At 36.6% G+C, this 21,477-nt stretch overlaps 1 protein-coding gene across 1 annotated transcript in view; it reads right to left on the bottom strand.

The window, feature by feature from the left end:
• Smp_176750 (serine/threonine kinase) overlaps positions 1–18,443 on the bottom strand; it is a gene marked incomplete at both ends in the record, with an annotated part of 32,143 nt that extends 13,700 nt beyond the window's left edge. Inside the window, 6 exons of the mRNA XM_018798015.1 lie at positions 1,498–1,712; positions 4,322–4,443; positions 8,685–8,827; positions 10,263–10,365; positions 13,258–13,376; positions 18,344–18,443. Of these exons, the coding sequence (XP_018652999.1) occupies positions 1,498–1,712; positions 4,322–4,443; positions 8,685–8,827; positions 10,263–10,365; positions 13,258–13,376; positions 18,344–18,443 (802 nt within the window). The remainder of the gene's footprint in view (positions 1–1,497; positions 1,713–4,321; positions 4,444–8,684; positions 8,828–10,262; positions 10,366–13,257; positions 13,377–18,343) is intronic.
• Between the last annotated feature and the right edge of the window lie 3,034 nt (positions 18,444–21,477).

The following is a 21,477-nucleotide window of genomic DNA, read 5'->3' as shown; positions in this document are numbered from 1 at the left end:
CATCAGAACAGATGTTATTTGCTCTACTAGTGAGGCATCTAACCAAGTTTCTCTTATATTGGATAGGTGTAAAGCTATAGAAGTGAGTGTATTGGCAGGTAGAAGGTCTTTTTCTATACACGCTTCTACTTAACGCACCATCACTTCCCCTGCTTAGTGTAACGTCAAGGAAATTCAGCTTCATGTCACACTCGCCTTCACCAGTGAAGCTAATCGCTGGATGTACACTGTTGAACTGTTCTAGTAGTTCATCCTTACTGGTGTTCTGATCCACGACAATGAATGTATCGTCGATGTAGCGGCAGTATAGATCGAGCTTCTTAATAGCCTCCTTAAGTGGGCCATTTTCTAGCTTAGCTAAGAAGAGATCAGCGAGAATCGGGCCTAGAGGTGAGCCCATGGCTATTCCGTCTATTTGTCTATAATAGGAATTGTTGAAGACAAAATGAACATTCATTGTACATCTTAAAAGCAGTTCTTTCAGACAATCTTCCGGCAGGCCAATGTTGATTTGTTTTTCAGTTATTTGCTCGCATATGAACTCAATAGTCTCCATAAGTGGTACGTTAGTAAACAAGGATACTACATCTAGTGAGAACATATTTTTCATACTAACATTCATATTTTCCACTTTGGAAGTGAAGTCGAATACATCATATAGCAGAAGCCATAGGAATTCGTACATTCCATCCCAATTTATGTGTACAGAAGAAATTCGTAACCCCCCTATCCCTTCCATGGCCGGACATAACTTAATAAATGACATTATTATTATTTGTAAAAAATTTTATTTTGGTTATCATTTTTTTGTAATTTTCTACCTCTTTCCGTTTGTATTCTTCACTATCTATTTACTTACATACTTCTTATTACGTAATGATTTTAATGTTTTGTGATTACTATTCCAGTCTATTTACCCACGTTTGACCTCTTAATTCTTATGTTTAATTATTGATAAGACTTTTGTTATCGTAATTTACTATTCTTACTACTATCAGTACACCTGTCTTCCCATTATCAACTTGTACTTTTAACTATTATTATGCTTGGTAACGTATTCTATTTCATTGTGATTATTGACTCAAATAGCCTTGATTGGTCTAACATTTTCATATAAATATTCATGTATATTAGAGTAAAGCCTGATGACGATCTAATTGAAAACAATTGTTCGCTTACGTATGTTGTTCTAATTTTCACAATGGGAATCTTTAATATTCTAAAAACTACAGTTTATGCGTAAATCTGAACGGTGCAATATGAGAAATACAAAAATACAATACGAAAAGTATATAATACTTAGACACTAGAATGTTGAACAATAAATTTTTATAACATAATTCTGAAAGTTCGGACGTCTCCCAAACCCCCTACGATACATAATACAATGAGTTCAATTTTACAATACGTAAACACTGTAAGGTGACAGTTTATGAAGAAAAATATTTGTTTAGGCAAAAAAGCTTAAAATGATATGTTAAAAACAAAAAAACATACCAATTAATTTATGTAGTCTTTCAGAATATGGTGAATTGTCCGGTAGACTGAAATTACCTGACTGTATAGCTAAAATACTATCACCAAATGGTAAGTTGAAATAGCATATACAATACAGCATACAACCTAAAGCCCAAATGTCGATCTGTGGACCTAATGGAATTGATGCGGATAAATTGACCATTTCAGGGGCACGATAAGCTAAAGTAGTATATCTAGAACATAAGAATTCGAAACAAAAAAAATTGCATGAAAATTCATAATGATGATATACAACAGATTGTAAACATGAATTGGCAGTTTAAATATATAAAACTATTATTGAAAACGGTTTAAATTGTTTATTCTGGTCAGTGTCTTTTTAGCAAGGTTGTTTTCTACGGGATGGGGCTGCTGACTCCATGCCCAACCCTACTCCTTTAACCAGGCTTGTGACCGGCAAAAACCCTAGAAGAGCTACAGGTAGAGATCACCACCTGGTGGTTGCCATGATGAAACTGAAGCTAACAAAACACTGGACAACTGGACAAACAGCATTACAAATGTTTAATATAGTTTTCCTTTGATAGACTGGCAAACTCAACCAATTCAAAATAGCTCTCAATAACAGGTTGTAAACCTTACAACATCTACTCAAAGAATAAGAAACTAATATGTAGAACAACTAGAAAGGGATCAAAGGAGCACTAACTTCAATGTGTCAGGAGGTCCTGGGCCACAACAAGCATCATCATAAGGATTGGATCTCTATCGAAACCGTAGACAAGATTCAATCACTGAGATTCAAGAACAGAGGAAGATGGGTAGAACACTTTGAAAATCTCTCGAAGCGGCACCCACAGACCTTCCTATAGATGTCACTCCACCAACGACCGAAGAAATCACGATGGACATCAGACAAATCAACAGTGGGAAAGCAGCAGGACCTGGCAACATACCAGCTAAAGCACTGAAGACAGACATAGGAGTAACTGTAAACATGCTTCACACTCTACTCAGAAAGATATGGGAAGAAGAACAAGTACCGATGGACTGGAAAGAAGGACACCTCATCAAGATACCAAAGAAAAGAGATCTAAGCAAATGTGAGAACTACAAGGGAATCACATTATTATCAGTACCAGGAAACGTTCCACACAGAGTGTTGCTGAATCGGATGGAAGATGCAGTAGACGCCCGATTTCGAGATCAACAGATTGAATTCCGTGAGGATCGGTAGTGCACAGACCGAATTGTCACACTATGGATCAATCAATCAATTGAATGGAACTCGTCACTATACATCAGCTTCCTTGATTATCAGAAAGCATTTGATAGTGTGGATAGGAGGACCTTATGGAAACTTCTTCACCACTACGGTATGACTGAGAAGATCGTCAATATTATACGGGATTCATAAAACGGACTACACTACACAGTCGTTCATGGAGGACAGCTGACAGACGAATTCCAAGTGAGGACCGGAGTAAGACAAGGCTGCGTACTCTCTCCTTTTTTCTTTCTTATGGTGGTTGACTGGGCTATGAAGACTTCGACATATGAGGGGAAGCACGGAATACAATGGACAACTTGGATGCAACTAGACAACCTGAACTTCGCAGATAACATACTACTCTATCCCATACACATGAACAAATTCAGGTCAAGACAACCAGTGTAGCAGCAGCCTCTGCAGTAGTAGGCCTCCACATACACAAGGGAAATGGTAAGATCTTGAAATACAACACAGAAAACACCAACTCAATCACACTTGATGAAGAAATTCTGGATGAGGTGGAAATTTTCCCGTCTTCGACAGCATAATCAATGAACAAGGAGGATCTGATGCAGGAAAGGATTGACAAGGCAAGGGCCACATTCATACAATCGAAGAACATATGAAACTCAAAACAACTGTCAAACAAAATCGAAATCAGGCTCTTCAATACGGACGCCAAGACAGTTCTACTGTATGAAGCTGAAACTTGGAGAACTATCACAACTATCATCACAAAGGTACAAGTACTTATAAACAACTGTCTACGTAAGATACTCAATGTCCGTTGACCGAATACCATCAGCAACAGCCTTCTGTGGGAGAGGACAAACCAGCTACCAGCTAAAGAAGAAATTACGAAAAGACGTTTCAGGTGGATAGGACATAGATTGAGAAAATCATCAAACCGTATCACGAGGCAAGTGCTAACTTGAAATCTTGAAGGGAAAAGGAGAACAGGAAGGCCAAGGAGCAAATTACGTCGGGACCTGGAAGCTGCCATCCAAAGGATGAATAGCAACTGGAAACAAGTGCGCAGGACAGGGTTCAATGGAGAATTCTGGTAGACGGCCTATTTATTTATTTTTATTTAAACACATACATATTGGTACAAAGGGGCACCAGATACATATGCGCCACGGCCTATGCTCCTCCACGAGTTGTAACAGGAGTAAGTAAGTAATTAGTGGGAAGCATTATGGCTAGCAGTGGAACCCAGAATTCGAGTTTCGTCCTATTTGGGACTCGTCAATCGGATGTACCTGTGTCCCGATATATTGAAGCTCACATTAGAACTCAAACCCAGTATCTTTCGTTTCAAACGTTAACGTGTTATCCCCTCCTCTCCATAATCCATCTATTCCAATACAAAAAATTGCAATAAAATGGCTATATCGAGGCAATTTGTACAGAATGCACATATGCCAACGAAGATTGGACAATTTTCGATCCTGAATATCAGCAATGGGATTAATTTAAATCCTTACTAATATTGATATGAATATATTTTCATAACTTATTTACTTAATATACATTTTTGTATTGTGAACTAGAAGAAAAAATATCTACCTAGAAATTTCTTCTTCACACCTTCCAAGACCATGAACACCAGGATGGAGAACACGTGAAGTTGCACTGCCAAAATCGCACAGAACAAAATTATTTCGATCGTCAATAAGAATATTGTCAATCTTTCGTTGATGATGTTTGGTTGTCATTTTTCATTGAGGGAAGAAAAGACAGAGAATAAAACATAAAGTACTTTCATTATAAATCTTTGTTGTTTAAAAAAAGGAAAAACCTTTATTTACCGGAAGATTTACGAAAACTACTTAAAGAAAACTAGTTACAAGTCAGTCAGTTAGTTATATTTAATGTACAGGCTAACACTAATGTGTGTTCGCTCAAGTTCTTATACCAAAGTAGTACAAACGGATGAATAGGAAATAAGTCGAAATAATAATCATAAAAATGATCGTAGAACCATACACTGAGTATACGGTATTAAAAAAAACAGAAAGGAAAGGTATGTATGAGAAAATACTGAAACTTAAGATATAGGGTATCAAAAAGTTAGTGCAATGACATCATTGTGAACGATTCCGAGTCATATCACTTAACGTCTCTAACCACTAATTGAGGTTGTCGTGCAGACCCTAAATAGTTAGTCTGTATTTATCAGTATGGATCATTCCAACAGTCAATGATTTCATAAACTGACAACACATCTTGATTTGCCTGACCCTGGTTTTCTTCCAACCGGCTCTTGTACCACCAAATATCGAGCACAGAGGTTTGAGGATGGTGGAGAATACGTAATATATATCTCATCCGCCTCAGTTGATGAAGATTTACAACTTCGTCAACCGACTACTAGCCAACTTTGTCTAATACCTTGTGCTTAGCCTGAACATTGAGATGGTGTAGAAGACTAATAGTTCAGGTGGATGATTTTGGTGTAGTTTCGTTTTCTGAGCTGGATGGTTTGGTCCTGTGGCTTTCATTGTTCTTCTGAACAACAACATCAGAGCAAACTTCAGGTAGAAGTGAAGTGCCAAGCTTGACACTCAGATAAATCAGTAACCAACAAACACGTTGAAATTAATCCAATCTATCAAACAATCAGAAGAATCATAGACATATGTAGGACCAAGAATCAGATTAGAGAGATACAATCAAAATAAAGTGGTAGACGATGACAGGTTAAAGGTCAACAATAACCAATGAAGGTCTAGGTCTACAGGACAGTGTGTTTGTCATATGTAGAGATTTTCGAATACCATACTTCTAACTCAAGTTTATGCCGATGTTGTTCAGAGAAACAATGAAAGCTTCATGATTATTCCATCCAGCTCAGAGAAAGAAAATCTACCACAACCTGAACATTCCCACTCAGTTGTTGCACGAAACATGAGAAATGCTCGGAAGACACTTACGCTCAAAAACCTTCGGCTTATGAATGTCTTCTACTTTTAAAGACCATGTATTATCTTACATATCACTGAATATATAGTAAAATGAAGGTGGTGTATATAAGAAGTGTATAAGAACTTTATTTGTTGAATATAAAGAAGATATAGAATAAGTGAGTAAATGAAAGTAACAACCGATAAGATCATGTTAAAATAAGGGATTGGAAATGTCTCTTTTGGACACAGAGATCAAACTTCAATTGATGAATTGATAAAGCCCCTCATCTATACTCTAGTTTCTGATTCAAAACACCTTCGAGCAAGTTCCCTTGACTCTTCCAACCCCGGTGGCAGTACGTAGTCAGGGTTAACTAAGTGTTCGAAGAAAGGGAGCTGTTGACTGATTAGCATTCGCCTTTAGATAGCTAGAAACGGTAGTTTTCAGATGTGTTTGGAAGGTGTACCTTTTATGCGACCAACATAACTTACTCCACAAGGTCAGGTATACAACAGATTAACAATGAACTAGTCCAAGGTGGAAGTTTATCTTGATACATGATAAAGTAAAGATAGTTGGAAGAGAAGACAATTCGGAGCTCCGCTGAATAAAGGGTATTAATCAGTTAGTCGAACGATAAAAATCGAAATTTTGCAAGCACCAGCCACACATAGATTTGTGCACTAGGTTGTAATATGACAATATATTTTGATAATTACCAGTTACTACTCTCAATCTCACATACACTGAATACAGAATAATTTTAAAATAAAATGCAGTTGTAAATTATGACTGACTTAGAAACCGAAAACAATATTTATTTACACAAACAAACGTAGTCATATTACGTAGTAGTTTTTATATATGCTAAGAGAAAGCGAAAAAAGTTGGAATGTAACAGTTATTATGTTGAATAGATATAAACTTATACATTAATTTCATTACTTGATCGGGAAGTTGATTTTAGATTGTAAATTGTGTACGTTGCAGATTGATACCATTTGGGGAAATATTAGGTATCAGAGAACGATAGACAGCTGTTTCGTTCTATGAAAAGACAACAAAGCAGTGTGCACCAACAATTATAACGCGAGGTAGAAATCCGGACAATCAGGTCTCAGGGTAAATTCTCAACTATAAGAACGACTAGATCGGCTTCTAACAGAAGATTTTCAATATCAGTCATTTTGAGATATAGCACAATGACCATTCATTATCATTCGTGACAACTATTTTACTTTCAACATGGCTGAATTATACCATTAATCACAACTTCTCAGCAGAACTTCAGGAGCATTTTTCGGTTATTTTCACTAATGGTTTTTAACGGTACCGTGATTGAGATCAATCTGTGGTGAATATGGTCTATGTATTTATTGATTCAGTAGGGAATATAAGTCAGAGAATGATGTGGTTAAGTATAATTGTGTAAACTCACATTACTACAACTATTTCAACCATTGAAACATGAACAATTCTTGTTGATAACTGTATCAAGATGTGAATAAATTTTTCTCGTTAAGAATAATTATAAATTCAGTGACTGATCAGATTTGTATTGGATATCTTCTTACTTTAAAAAAAAGTAACTAATCAGATATATTATGTAAATTTTGATGTTATTCGACACTATAACTATGAGAATGAAATTTTTCAATATTCGAGGAACGTGTTTCCAACACTTTTATGATTAACATGGAAGAAGCAGCTAGAATGAGGATTTTAAGGATGAATTTCAAAAACAACCAGCAGTTGTCGACAGATACGTGACAATTGGACTTCCTTCTAAACCAAAGTAATTTATTATTTTCGTTTATTCTACGGAGTGATATTAAAATCTTTCATAGGCAACTAAAATGTTAATCAGATTAGAGTCCTGATACAATGCCCCCAAATGCCCTGGTACGGCCGAGAGTGGGGGGAGAGTTCGCTCTCCTTCTCCGAATGCTCTCACATGGCCACGCGAATATATAGCCTCTGTCAGGGAAGTCCTACTCACTGCCTTCTCGTAGCATTACTGTTGTTTACGAAATTGAGAGGACGAAAAGCGAATGTCCGGTGCTTTAACCGGGTTGGTGGACACGAAGAGTCCACCTAGGGGAGTTGGAAAACCCTAATTCCAAACCAATGGTGCACATGGGCTCCAGTATCCTGAAGGAACAAATGGCGTATGAACCAATCTCTGGTCACCGGCTACCATGGGACTGCATCTCCTCACGATGCTCCACTGCCTTGTGGATCAGATATGTAGGTCAAAGGCTCGGGGTGTGCCCCCCTAAGAAAACCACCTGCTTCTGTCTGGACACCTGGGCAGTATCACAGCCCTCACACAAATCAAATGAGATTTGTGTGGCGCATATTTATCTGGTGCTTCCTTGTACCAATATTTATGTGTTTAAATAAAATAAAATAAACCTGATATAATTTATCGTTAGGTGTGCAGAAATGTATCATACATAAGAACTTAATTTATTTAAGAGGTATTTACTGATAGAACTTGCTCCACTACTGTTACTACTATGCATCTGATTTAAGAAGTTTCTCATGAAATGTGGAACTCACTATCATTTTATTTATCCGCTTTTACACGAGTAGTGGCTCAGTAGTTAAGACGTTCGACTTTTAGCTACTAAGTCGCAGATTCGAATTCCGTTCCATCTACTGTGGTTTGAGCAACAGAGTAGTACCACTAGTTGTTGCACTACATTATTTTATGGTCACAAACAAAAAAGCACACCGATTTAAGCGATTAATTGTGAAAAACACCGACTACAAAAAATAACTCATTCTAACTAGTGATTTATGCAACATATTTATCGAAATAGATTGATTCGGCAAATAAACAAAACATTAATACTAATTCTAGATAATAATTAGTTCTTCGCAAAATTAAGGTTAAAGAGGAAGTGACTGAAAGAAAAATACAGTTGAAACAAAGTATACTATGTTAGGAATGCAAACAAACATCACCCAATATTTCTGAACTCAATTCAACGGTAAATAATTGTGAAAGGCAACATACTTTTAAATCTCGATGAATAATTGGTGTTTTACAATGGTGTAATCGACAAACTGCTTCACATACATCACTAAATATACGTATAACTTCAGCTTCCGTAAATCTGTGGTGTTGTTTCCGTTCATTTATGAGTTGACTTAAACTACCTTTGGATATACAAAAAAGATGAATACAAAACGAAGAGCTTGTAGATAATAGTTACGATTATTTGTTGAGTCCGAGTGTTAACAGATACAAAAGTAAGCAAGTCAAAACTACACAGAATAGATTGTTTTGTTTTCTTGGTAAATTAAAATGATCTAACTGTAAACTACAGAGATGGATTAGTGGTTAAGTCATTTGACTTCTAACCACTAAGTCTCAGGTTCGAAACCTGCTCTATCTACTTTGGTTTGAGCAACCAGGTAGTGTTGTTAGCCCTCACACTTAGAGTGGGGCTCGCACTCCAAACACAGAAAAATACAAGTTACTGAGAGAATCTATATAATGTGCAAGATAATTATTGATCGGAGTAAGAGTAATTTATGGTATCGATCCGCTTTAACCATCTACAACAATTAATCATGTTTATTTTTCTGCCAATACTTTCTGTATAAGCATGTAATTTTGTTAGAAGAAAGAGTCTATTCTACTGCGCGAGTGTCTTCTAACATTACACCAATTAGGGGCTTACACCAATAATGCGGTCTCGTAAGCAGCCATCATTCAGTTACATGGTATCATTAGTTGAGCAGAGAACAGGTAATAGTGATTAAGAGTTCTATTCTCGCTCACTTGGTACAAACAGGTCATCAAGTTGGCTTTAATAAAGCTTCTAAGGTTATCCACCATATTCTATTAAATTTGCTACATAGTTTGTGTGTTCGCCTGTTACATATTGCTGAAGCTATAGGAATCCATGTTCACAAACCTAACACTTGGATCCAAAAGAAGTTTGTGCAAACACTCTCGCTACTTCGGCCAACAGTAGAAGAGTGAATTTTTAGCTGAACTTCGATTAAATCTTTCCTTCAAAAATATTTAAACGACTTTCTTACTTTTTCCGCTTTTTTATTTTTACATATTCTCAACATTTGTCTCTTGATTCTTACATAACTACTACAACTCTGACGTTTCTTCAAGATATTCTGTCAGTTCTTAGTATATATTATGCAATGTAGTAAGTGTTTGGTTTTCCGAATAATTAATTTATTATAGTTTTCTTTCTCCCAATTAGTCAATGCATCACGAGGCAATCCCTAACTTGGAATCCTGAAGGGAAGCGGGAAAGAGGAAGGCCAAAGAACACATTACGCCGGGAAATAGAAACAGATATGAAAAGGATGAATAACAACTGGAAAAAACTGGAAAGGATTGCCTAGGATAGAGTTGGATAAAGAATGCTGGTGGGCGACCTATGCTCCACCACGAGGGGTAACAGGCATAAGTAAGTAAGTAAGCAATTAGTCAATATTATTTTGTAATGAACTTATCACTACATAACTATTACCAAACGCAACTACCTCATGAGTATTATTTCGTTGTTGTAAACCATACATATACATACATTAGTGTAGAGGCATGATATATAATTTGACTTACCTGGATAATAAGTAGTTAATAACAAAACTTCATAGATTCCTTGTTGAATATCTATGATTTTCGAGTCCACATATCGGATAATATTTTTATGTGATAAAGAACTCTACAAATTAGAAATGATGTAAAATGGTAAATTGTAAAAATAAATACCATTAAAATAATTTCAAAATTAAACTTTATTAAAAATTGTTTCTTATCAGAAGCGATTTTTGTGGAGATTCAGTATTTTCATAGTTGAAAGCGTGAGTCGATTGAAGCTACACCACCAGGGAAAACCTGGATACACTGGACGGCCGTTTCTGAAAAAATATAGCAGTAATGTGATACATTTTGTACGCTTTGCTTTCTAATCATCAAGTCATCTCATTAAGTTTAAAATTCATTGTAATTAGAACATCAGTTTTACAAGCCGACTTAGCAACATTGTTAGAAAAGAAGCAGGAATAAACAAATGGAATCATCAAACAAAAAGTGGTATGGACCAATAATGACATTGTTAAAACTGAAAAACTGGCTCCGCCAGTACTATTGTGACTAGGTAACCAACTGTTATATCCAGAGAGTCATTGCTGGTATGTACGTATCAACTCTGTTGAATCTCGAGTCTTACTTCTTTGAATTGACGATCGGGAACCACTACAATTCCCACTATCTAAAGGGAGCGCACGAAAGACTGATGAAATGAAGATTTATTAACTCCCCAAAAACAGCCCAAAGACTGGGATGCAATCATTTACATAATTAATTTTTACACACACTTTATAATCAAGCATACAGGGGGGAAATACGTAGTTACTGTAGGAACACACATACACACAATAAGTATAGTTCATCTGAATTATTATAGAGATTGTAATTGTCACATTGAACGAGAGTTCACACTTGTCATGTAGAACAAAGTTCATACTGAATTGATACACGAAAATACTAACCTCAAAATGTTACACTGAACGAAAGTTCAGATTTGTCACCGGCCGAAATTCTTAATGAATCGGTATAAAGTGTCATCTTATTCTGTGATATCAGATACCAAATTAAGAACTCGTCAATTTCGTTTCAATCAGTGAAGTGTTTTAATAAATCTCCAATGCAATAATTGGATACTGAATATGTGAACACCATTGCTTCTTGAAGACGAGTATATAATAAGAATGATTACTTCGGGTACTGGACTTAATAAGTCTTATATTTTATGGGACAGATAATTGTACTCCCTAATTAACTCATAAATGTATGTAATGAGAGCAACATTACTAAAATGAGACGTTTAGTGAACCAAAACAGTGTGAATGCACATCTGCCTCTCACATACACAATTTAAAAAGATACTTTTTTAATTAAAGAAGGGTGGTTGAGAAATGGATTACTTTTGCCTAACTACCACGAAACTTGATATACAATGCATACTGGTTTAGAAGTAATTCAAAAGAAAGCTAAGGGGATCTGAACTGAAATGTAGCATCAATCTATCAAGCCATTGACTGTTGAATTGAGTCGTGTTAGTAAGTGAAGATTACCTGGTTGAGATAAATCCACTTTTTATCTTCCCTTAGACTTTGTGTTTCGAAATTATTTAATAACCTTTTTACTCCAAGACTGCCCCCAAATGCCCTGGTACGGCCGAGAGTGGGGAGAGTTCGCTCTCCTCCAAATGCTCTCACATGGCCACGCGAATATATAGCCTCTGTCAGGGAAGTCCTACTCACTGCCTTCTCGTAGCATTACTGTTGTTTACGAAATTGAGAGGACGAAAAGCGAATGTCCGGTGCTTTAACCGGGTTGGTGGACACGAAGAGTCCACCTAGGGGAGTTGGAAAACCCTAATTCCAAACCAATGGTGCACATGGGCTCCAGTATCCTGAAGGAACAAATGGCGTATGAACCAATCGCTGGTCACCGTTTACCATGAGACTGCATCTCCTCACGATGCTCCACTGCCTTGTGGATCAGATATGTAGGTCAAAGGCTCGGGGTGTGCCCCCCTAAGAAAACCACCTGCTTCAGTTTGGGCACCCGGGCAGTATCACAGCCCTCACACAAATCAAATGAGATTTGTGTGGCGCATATATATCTGGTGCTTCCTTGTACCAATATTCATGTGTTTAAATAATAATAATAATACTCCAGGACTTTATTTCTTCTTTTCGAATCACTTTCAATGTTTGGTCTTTTCTAGAATGACTTCGAGAGGTAAATCCACGAGTTCTAGTGAGAAGCAGTGACCAGTGGAGTTCAAACCACGTCTGTTGTGAGATATCAACTCACTGAAGACAATTGGTGAACGGTTGCTCAACTTCGTGGATTGGTTGAAGTTAGACAGTAACACCGTTGGATGCCGACCGGCTCAGTGGTCTATCGGTTAAGTGCTCTGGTGCGAGACCGGTAGATCCTAGGTTCGAATCTTGCTCGCGAGGCGGGATCGTGGATGCGCACTGCTGAGGAGTCCCACAATAGGACGAAACGGCTGTCCAGTGCTTCCAGGTTTTCGATGGTGGTCTAGCTTCAATTGACTCACGCTTTCAACTATTTTCTTGAATCATTGATACTGTTATTATTTCTACCATTCTACCACTTATCTTGATAATCATATCTTGTACTGATATAATGTAAATACTTGGACCGATAGACAAATAAACCAGGTTCTACCTTATTTATGACTAAATGTTTTTTCAAACAAATCTTTTAAAAAATCATCGGATGTATTGCCGTATCAGTATATTCTTTTTTACAAAGTAGGTATTCGATTTAAGCGACTGATAATCAACCACAGAGAATGTTTTACTTTACGATTAGGATACATAGAACATTATTACATACAACTTATGTTATATATATATATATATATATATATATATATATCCTTCTGTTCATTAGATCACATACAGTTTTGATAAAACATCGACGAACATACATAAGTGGGTTAAGAAAGGAACAAATAACTTCATGGTCTACATACCAAAAAATAATGATAATAATCTTACAATGGAATACTTACTACAATATTTATTTCTCTTTTACAAACAGAAAGATCATGACTATTGTTAACACACGTTCTTTTCAAAGCGTAAGTATGTCCATGTTGAGAGACTACACGAAATACAACACCGAACCCTCCTGAAATAGTTAAAAGGAGAGAAAAAAAGTTATTTAAAAGCGAATGAACATTATTTAATATGAATTTATAATATAATTCAGTGTGAATAACTATATTAAATAGTAGATAAATTAAGATCAGCTTGTTTTGTATTAAAGTAATAGATGATGATGGAGAATATTTGTAACTCAGGATACGGATTTTGAAGATGTCGTGCTTTCTGAACTCGATGGTTGTCATAAAGCTCCCATTATTCTTTTTGGACAACATTTCCAAGAGAAGTAATCTACATAGAATTTCTTCATAATTGACTAACAGCTTATGTTGACCTAAAATTTGGTTGATTGTTATCCACAGTTGTCTGGATACTGTTTATATGTATTTATTTTGATTACTTTCTTCCGTGACCTAATGTCTAACCTTAAGAAGTGGAGGTAATAGTTATGAGAAGTCTCAAATCAAAATAGAATAATCTATTAATAGCTGTCTATTTGGAAAGTGTATGAGAAACCAATGGCTTGCTTCTACTCAGTTGCAAAAATCAGTACCATTTAGAAGTTATTTTAAGGACAAATTGATGAAGAGTATTGACCACATCGTTTACTAAGTCTTAATGAGTTATCTTGCCACTTCATTACAAAATTTATTCAATTAAGAGCCAAAAACATATTATTAACTGTTTATGTGCCTTGATATACATTTCAACATGTTATAGGTTAGAAACAACTTGTATTGAGTAAGTAACAATACTCTTCAATTGTTTCACATGAAATTACGCAAAAGAGGTTTATATTAAACCTAAATCATAAGTATATCTTCTTGAATGGTTATTTGAACTTGTGAATTGAAATTTTAGGTGAAAATAATGAGGCTTCGTGAATAAGTATATGTAAACGTCTATTAAACTTTCAGTCATATTTGTTATGTATATTATTCAACTTGTTTATTGAGTACGTGTTTATGTACTCGCCTTTAAGTTACACTTCATTATTATGAATGGTAGTCATACTTCCAGGTTGCTGAAACGAAAGCAGATGAAATGGGTTTCTGACTCACAGATTATAAGTTAGAAACCCAGTGCTTTAGCCAAAAAGCAACCACTGCACCATCGACCACATGAAACCCACATATACTAACGATAATTTCCCGAATTAAACTAGATAACGTGGGTTTTTAAAGTAAGGTATTTAAATCATGCAGGTCCACAGATCCATTACACTACAGATTGATGAATAATAATGATAGTGCAACCAGTATCATAAATCTAAGCTTTAAACCATTTAATGAGCATTTTATTTATGACTTAGACTAGCTTAGCGTCAGAATATCTATGATCCCAAATAATTCCTACAAGTCATACTTAGGAAGTTATCACTACGCACTAGTCGTCTTAAACATTACTAGCGCTGTTGCTATTTCAAGTAATTTAAAGGTTAGAATTACTATCAGAATGATTGAATTGAATGAACAGTAATTTTGTTAACATTTGTATAAATATAAATTACACTCGTTGGAGCTTAAGTGAAAAACTTGAGCACTGTTTTCAAATAAAATAGGTCACTCTCTATTTCATTCTATGTAGGAATGAACAAATGATTATTGATTGGCTTTTATTTGTAAAATACAAGTTTAGTGTTATTATCTAATTGTCATAGTCTGAAAAATATTTTTTGATTAGTCACATCCGGAAATAGGTCATGTAAGTCTTTATATCACTGAAATAATTATATTTTTTAACAGCCAACAAATACTTAAAGTTAGCTAAGATAAACCACCATTTTATGTATTAGGATTTTATGATCTGGTGGATGATGAGCACGCTTTTGGGAGTTAAAGTGGATGAATAGAATTTCGATCAGTAGATGACGAAAGATTATATGATACGGTTAAGTTGATATCCTAGTAACTTTTACAAGAGATTAGAAAGGAATTTTGATAGAGTAATTCTGGAGGATTAATCTTATTTAGTTGTGCATTTTTTTTAAATACCTAACTCAAAACAAAACAATGCAGATAATAAAATACAATCACCAGGATTGTAGGACTGATAAATATCACCAATAAATAACATAATTTGTCAGTTAGTTGACTACATTAAGACCAAAAGATGATGGGACAGAAAAAATAGATTATTTGATCTGTTCAGTATATCCCACTTAATCTGGAGAGATTCTGTGGGTGTCTATCAGAAGTACATAAACATCGTGAGGGCTCTTTACTCGAACAACACTAGTCGAAACTGAGCTTATGGAGAACTGTCATCTGATTTTACAACCTCAAGTGGTGTCCGGCAAGGCTGTCTACTATCCCCATTTTTGTTCAATTTCATCATAGACCTACTGCTGTAAATAACGTTCGGGAATTGGTCTTCTACCAGGAGGTTCACTTATTGACTTAGAATATGCAAATGACATAGTTATGTCTGGTGAAGACGCTGATAAAATGCAGTCTTTCGGTAGCACCGAGCAGATGCAGACTACTTGGTTGGGGTTCGCGTGACTATCATAACCAATGGTTGGAGACTCTGGGTGACATGGCTCAGAATCGATCACAATGGCGTAGGTGTATACACTCTTTATCTTCCCTTAAACCTTGAGATTAAAATTGCTTCATAACGTTCTTCCTTCCTATACTATATCCTTATATACAACCTATCTTTTATATAATACCACCACTAAATTAACTATCTCTATGAATCCGGTGTTCATCATGTTGTGCTAACGAGATATGGCAACTTGGACTGATGCATATGTATGCCTGGTCCTACGTTGTAGCTGACTGACTGATGCGTCTGACTGCTAAATAGTGGAGCATACTATGCTGCTAACCTAATAACGAGTTATTACGTAACTAAACAACGTGGAGATAATACACAATATTTTTGGTTTCCGAGCTTACAGACGATATATTTATTCTAAAAATATGATTGATAAGCATACACATAATTTAATTATCCGGTAGTCGGAGGCGGAAAGTAAATGTTCGTATTGCATAACTCAGTTTCACTTGACACTAGTAGCCATTTAGAATTCATCAATAGTTCAGTAGAACTTCTACCAGGAGACTCATTTGTTGACTTAGAATACGCCGATGACATAGTTTTATTTGGTGTAGACGCTAAAAAAATGCAGTCTTCTGACCACTATAAGCAACTATGCAGGCATGTTCGAGATGCGATTCTCACCCCCCCTCCCCGAAGTGCAAAATGTTACTTCAGGATTCGGTTGCATCGGCACCTGAACTAATGATAGGGAGTGAAGTAGTTGAGCGTGTTGACCGCTGCACATATCTTACGAGTCTCATCAGCCCTTGTGATCTGGTGTGTGACAAAATCTCAGCACGGATACAGAGGGCTCGTCTAGCTTTCGCCAACTTGCGTCATTTATGGCGTAAGTAATGCAGTTGTTAGGAAATGGTTACTAGGTAAGGATGGCAAATCGATTGGTGAAGTAGTGAAACTTCATCAGTTGAGATGGCTGAGACACGTGTTACGTATGCACAGTCACCGACTGCCCCGACGTGCGATGCTTTATGGTGTAGGAGTAAGTTGGAAGAAAGCTAGGGCGGCCAGACCATAACGTGGCATAAATCCATGAAGTCACTGACAAGTGGACTGAACCATGTTGGTAGGTGTAGACTACCTGGTTGGGATCCGCGAGATGATAACAACCGATGGTTAGAGACCTTGAATGATATGGCTCAAAATCGTTTGCAATGGCGAAGGTGCATCTACTCTTCGTGTTCTCCCAAACTCTAATCTTCTGAATTCTCCATGTCCCTATTTTTTCTCTTTCCACATTTATTTTGCTGGAATACACTCCTTGAATAACATCGTCAAACCCTAATCTTTCCGATTACTGCTTATACTCTTACTAATTCCACCACTATGGGATTTGAATCGACAACTGCATCTCTGTGTGAATGTGGTATGGCAACTCGAATTGATGTACGTACATACGAAGTTCTACGTTGTGACTGACTGACTTGAGGTAATGTCTCATGATGCTTGACCATACCGTTTTCCATAGGTTGTGGGTGATTATTCCTAGTGTCCTACCAAGTTTAAGCTTCAGAATAACCCCCAGTTCATCTGTGAGCCTTTTTATCTACCTACCCTTTCATTGTTTATTGTTTCTCATTGCTTATATTTCATGTTTCCAGATATTTGAAATGTCTTATTAGGACTCAATCTTTAAAGGTTTTACGTCATGATTTTTGATCAGTCTAAAGCTGACAAATAAGTCATAATACAGTGACTGTTCACGAATGTACACATGTGACAATTTGGGCAGATATCTTAAAACCACTAATAGTAAGTTCATTTTAATATCTAATTTAATTCAGTAATCAAGCTTAAGTTTGTACACTTAGTTTTGAGGGTTAGTGATCCCATCCACATATCAAAAGGGGGATGCTGAGGTTTCAAGTTTAAAACCAGTGGATGGAAGTCTAATATCTCCCAAAACCCCAACAATTTTGATGTTACAGACTTGTGACACAGATTTGTGCTACAACAACAGATGAATTGAGTAGTTTGGTTGTACAATGTGCTAGGGATATACTGAACAAAATAAGTTGCAAGGTGCTTTTGCTCCCGATTGACTAGTTTTGATGGAGTGACTAAAATTTGGTTTCATCAAGTGTATTTGATACACTGTAGGTTAACAGGAAAGTTGGAAATTTAATAACTGAACTGTTGTCGCACTTATCATCATATACTCCATTGAATAGCTTAGTAAAATGTTATCTCGGGAGGGTTTCAAACTACCTTAATAGTATCCAAGTAATCAAGTTTTAAGATAAATATAATGTAGGAATATCTAGTACAAATATTTATGCTACAGTTGCCCTACTTCGAAAGCAATAGGATAAAGACGAATCAGCGGGAAGAGAAAAGAATAGAAAGTAGCAATACTGACAGGAATAAGATACTAAGAAGAAAGGAAGCAGAACTAAGAGAAATGAATAAAGTCGTGGAATGAAGTACCTGGTGCACGTAGGTCTGGATCATCGTGTATTGCACCTGACCATGAATTGATGAAATATTTTTTTAATATGCATAGCGTAAACACACCATACTTAAACATTGAGGTCGAAACTGAGTCACCACTGTTGATTGAACTTCTAGGACTAATGTATGCCACCTTGTCTCCTAATCCTTAAAAATGTTAGGTTTCGAGTAGCCATACACAGACTTCAGTAAAAAGGTATTTTTCCGAAGATTAGTGTCATAATCAGACTTGCACAGTAATACACTCCGATACATTTTGGAATGATTAGTTCTAGTCCCAAGTACTACTGCGTATTCAACGATAGAAACACTTAGTTAGATTATTTGTTTTACTCCCCATAAGAGACATACATATATGCATTGGTTTGGGACATAATGATGCTAATGAATTTTCACTATTTGCAATCCTCAAATGTCCCAACTTTATTCCATACGGCGCCATTATTATTTCAGAGATCTGAAACAGCTTGCATATATCTTTAAGTACTTAATCCAAGAAGCTCGCTATATAGATCAATTCGTCTGGCTACAAGAGCATCTTAAGTAAGTTCATGAAATCAATTGACCCAAACAACCAACAAAGGGGAAATAAAGGCTAACAAACGGGAAATAAAGCGGAAAATGCGTTGGAAAATAAGTCATTAATAAAGGGGAAATGCGCCAAAATGTCTGCTTTTTCGCCTGTCCGGGGGAAATAAAGCGGAATTTCCCCTTTCTGTCGCTCTGTTTTTCAAATGTCGCTAAATTTCCGATTTTTCCCCTAAATATCCGACGAATAGCCGACTTTTCCCCTAAATATCCGAGGAATTTCCGATTTCCACCCTAAATATCCGAGGAATTTCCGACTTTTACCCTAAACATCCGACGACTTGCCGATTATTAGCCTAAATATCCGCTACATTGTCTACTTTTCCACTACATACACACTGATGCGTTTACCGCAACCACCTCCTGTGTTCGCTTTCATTCCCACAACACAGCACACGAATAATGTAAAGTACGTTAAATATGGTATAATTTCCAAATTTTTATTGAAAACAAAAAGTTCATCAATGTACAAAGTTATGAGCAGTTGGCAGATGGTAGAGTATCAATGCTCCTTATGTAATTGCCATTGTCACGGACCAGGCATTTCACGTATTCATTCTTTCCACCAGGCCTATTGGACTATGGAGAGTCAAACAATTCTTGTGAATTCTAAAATGTGATGAAGAAAAACGTTACTAAATCTAGGAAACTGGTTTTGCACAACAAGGTACTTGAAGCTGAACTTACGGTTATATCCTTGAACACGGAAGACTGTACCTATAGATAATGCAAAAACAGTAATCACTTTAAAGCCGTACATACGTGTTCTTTGTTCCGTCGATGACGCTTCTGTACTTTGTCTCTCATGTCGTGGAAATAACTTTGCGTCGCCATGTCATATAGTTTCGCAAGGTCTTTCTCGTTGACAGATGACGACAGGAATCGATTAGTCAGTGCACCTGAAGTTTAAAAACCTTATTTATCTTGCTTCGTACGCAGCCGTAAAACCTGCACTTCTGAATCGCTCGTTTTGATGAAGTACCCAGTAACGTGAAATTAATGGCGATTTCAGGTTTCATGATGTAGGACAGAATATATCGCATGGAGGTTTTAGGATCATCATCCATTAAACGTGTCAACATGGCCATCTGTAATAGGAATGAAGGATAAAAATCATGTTGTGTGCTTACAAATCTGTCCCTCACGTCTTTTTGCTCTAGACAAGCGTCCAAAGTTCCCAGTTCCTCTTCAGATGACAAAGGGAACTGTTGGCTGGATAGTCCACAGTCAAATTGACGCGGATCTTCGCGGTCAGTGAACCTTGAGAGCACCAGCTTTATATTTGTATTCACTTCACTCAAGCTTGCTAACATTTTAAGCTGCAAAGTATACATTCTTTCAAATCTGAAAAATAGAAGTAGATCGTAGGGATGACTTACTGAGCAATTAGATTTTTATCCTCGGACGTGGAGGGCGAGGTGTCTAATTGTGTCGAACTGCTTAATAGACATGTCCAAATGAAAGATACTTACTTGGCAATGGGAGAGACAACCTTCTCAAACATCCGAAGTTTTGGATATTGGACGCGGCTATTCCCAGCCTGCATCTCTGCGACATCCATGTCCACGGAATTGTAAAGAAAACCTTCTTTACGTTTTAATGCACTTCTACGAAATGTAAGTAAGATTATTGAACTGACCTCTTTTGCTTATCTGTGTTTAAGGGCAACGTATTGTCGTCGGGCGAAGAGTTCTCATTAGTAGCATAGCACACTTGCAGCGCTGCCAACAATTCATTGGCAGATTTGAGACTTTCTACAAGAAGCGATAATTTGCATGTCTGTAACTAACCGCATTTGTGGACAACACTGCACTTGAACATAGACCAATTTTCTTCAGGTAGGTCATTGTTTTGCAGATGAAGATTAATGTTCTCCCTCGGATACAGACAGCGTTTTTCTCCAATCACCCAAAGTCCCGCTGCAATCACGAACTTACTTTTGCTTTGTGTCTTAAGGATTACGTACTTATTGATTGGAGACTAAATATAACATAACAGGAAATTAAGGGAAATACAATTACATAACAGTGTGCAACAAAGGGACAATAACCAAATGATCAACACAATTAATAGACATACATTTACAGTCAACATCACGAATGGAAACCCAACTGTATGCACTGCTAACTACGGAGCATTTAAATATTCCTATATCAGTTGAAGGTAATGGATCTGTAAAGTAATTTTGTGGGTCTGTAAATTGCCTGAACTTTAATAGTCCACTATCCTGAATATCAGTAATCAATCCCGGCTTTCCGTTTACTACTACAACGTTATCAGGCTGAAATGAATTTATTTGGCTATTCCTAAACATTATTACTTGCTTGCGTGAGTCAGCCTTACCTATCACTGGGTTATCATTAGTCGAAATGTCAACCTGGAGCCTATCGCAGAAAGACATTTGTTCCGCGTAACGCTGAGCTGCTTGCTTAGCCACGGAATACCCACTGTGTACGGATTTCTTAATTTGTCTCATATAAGACTCGAATGGAAATGCTGAGTAGCTATCTAAAGGTCCATGT

This window comes from Schistosoma mansoni, chromosome 6, assembly GCF_000237925.1.
Source record: "Schistosoma mansoni strain Puerto Rico chromosome 6, complete genome".
In the NCBI taxonomy this organism is placed as follows: Eukaryota; Metazoa; Platyhelminthes; class Trematoda; order Strigeidida; family Schistosomatidae; genus Schistosoma; species Schistosoma mansoni.
Note: the sequence above shows the minus strand (reverse complement) of the source record. Positions and strands in the feature narration are given on the sequence as shown.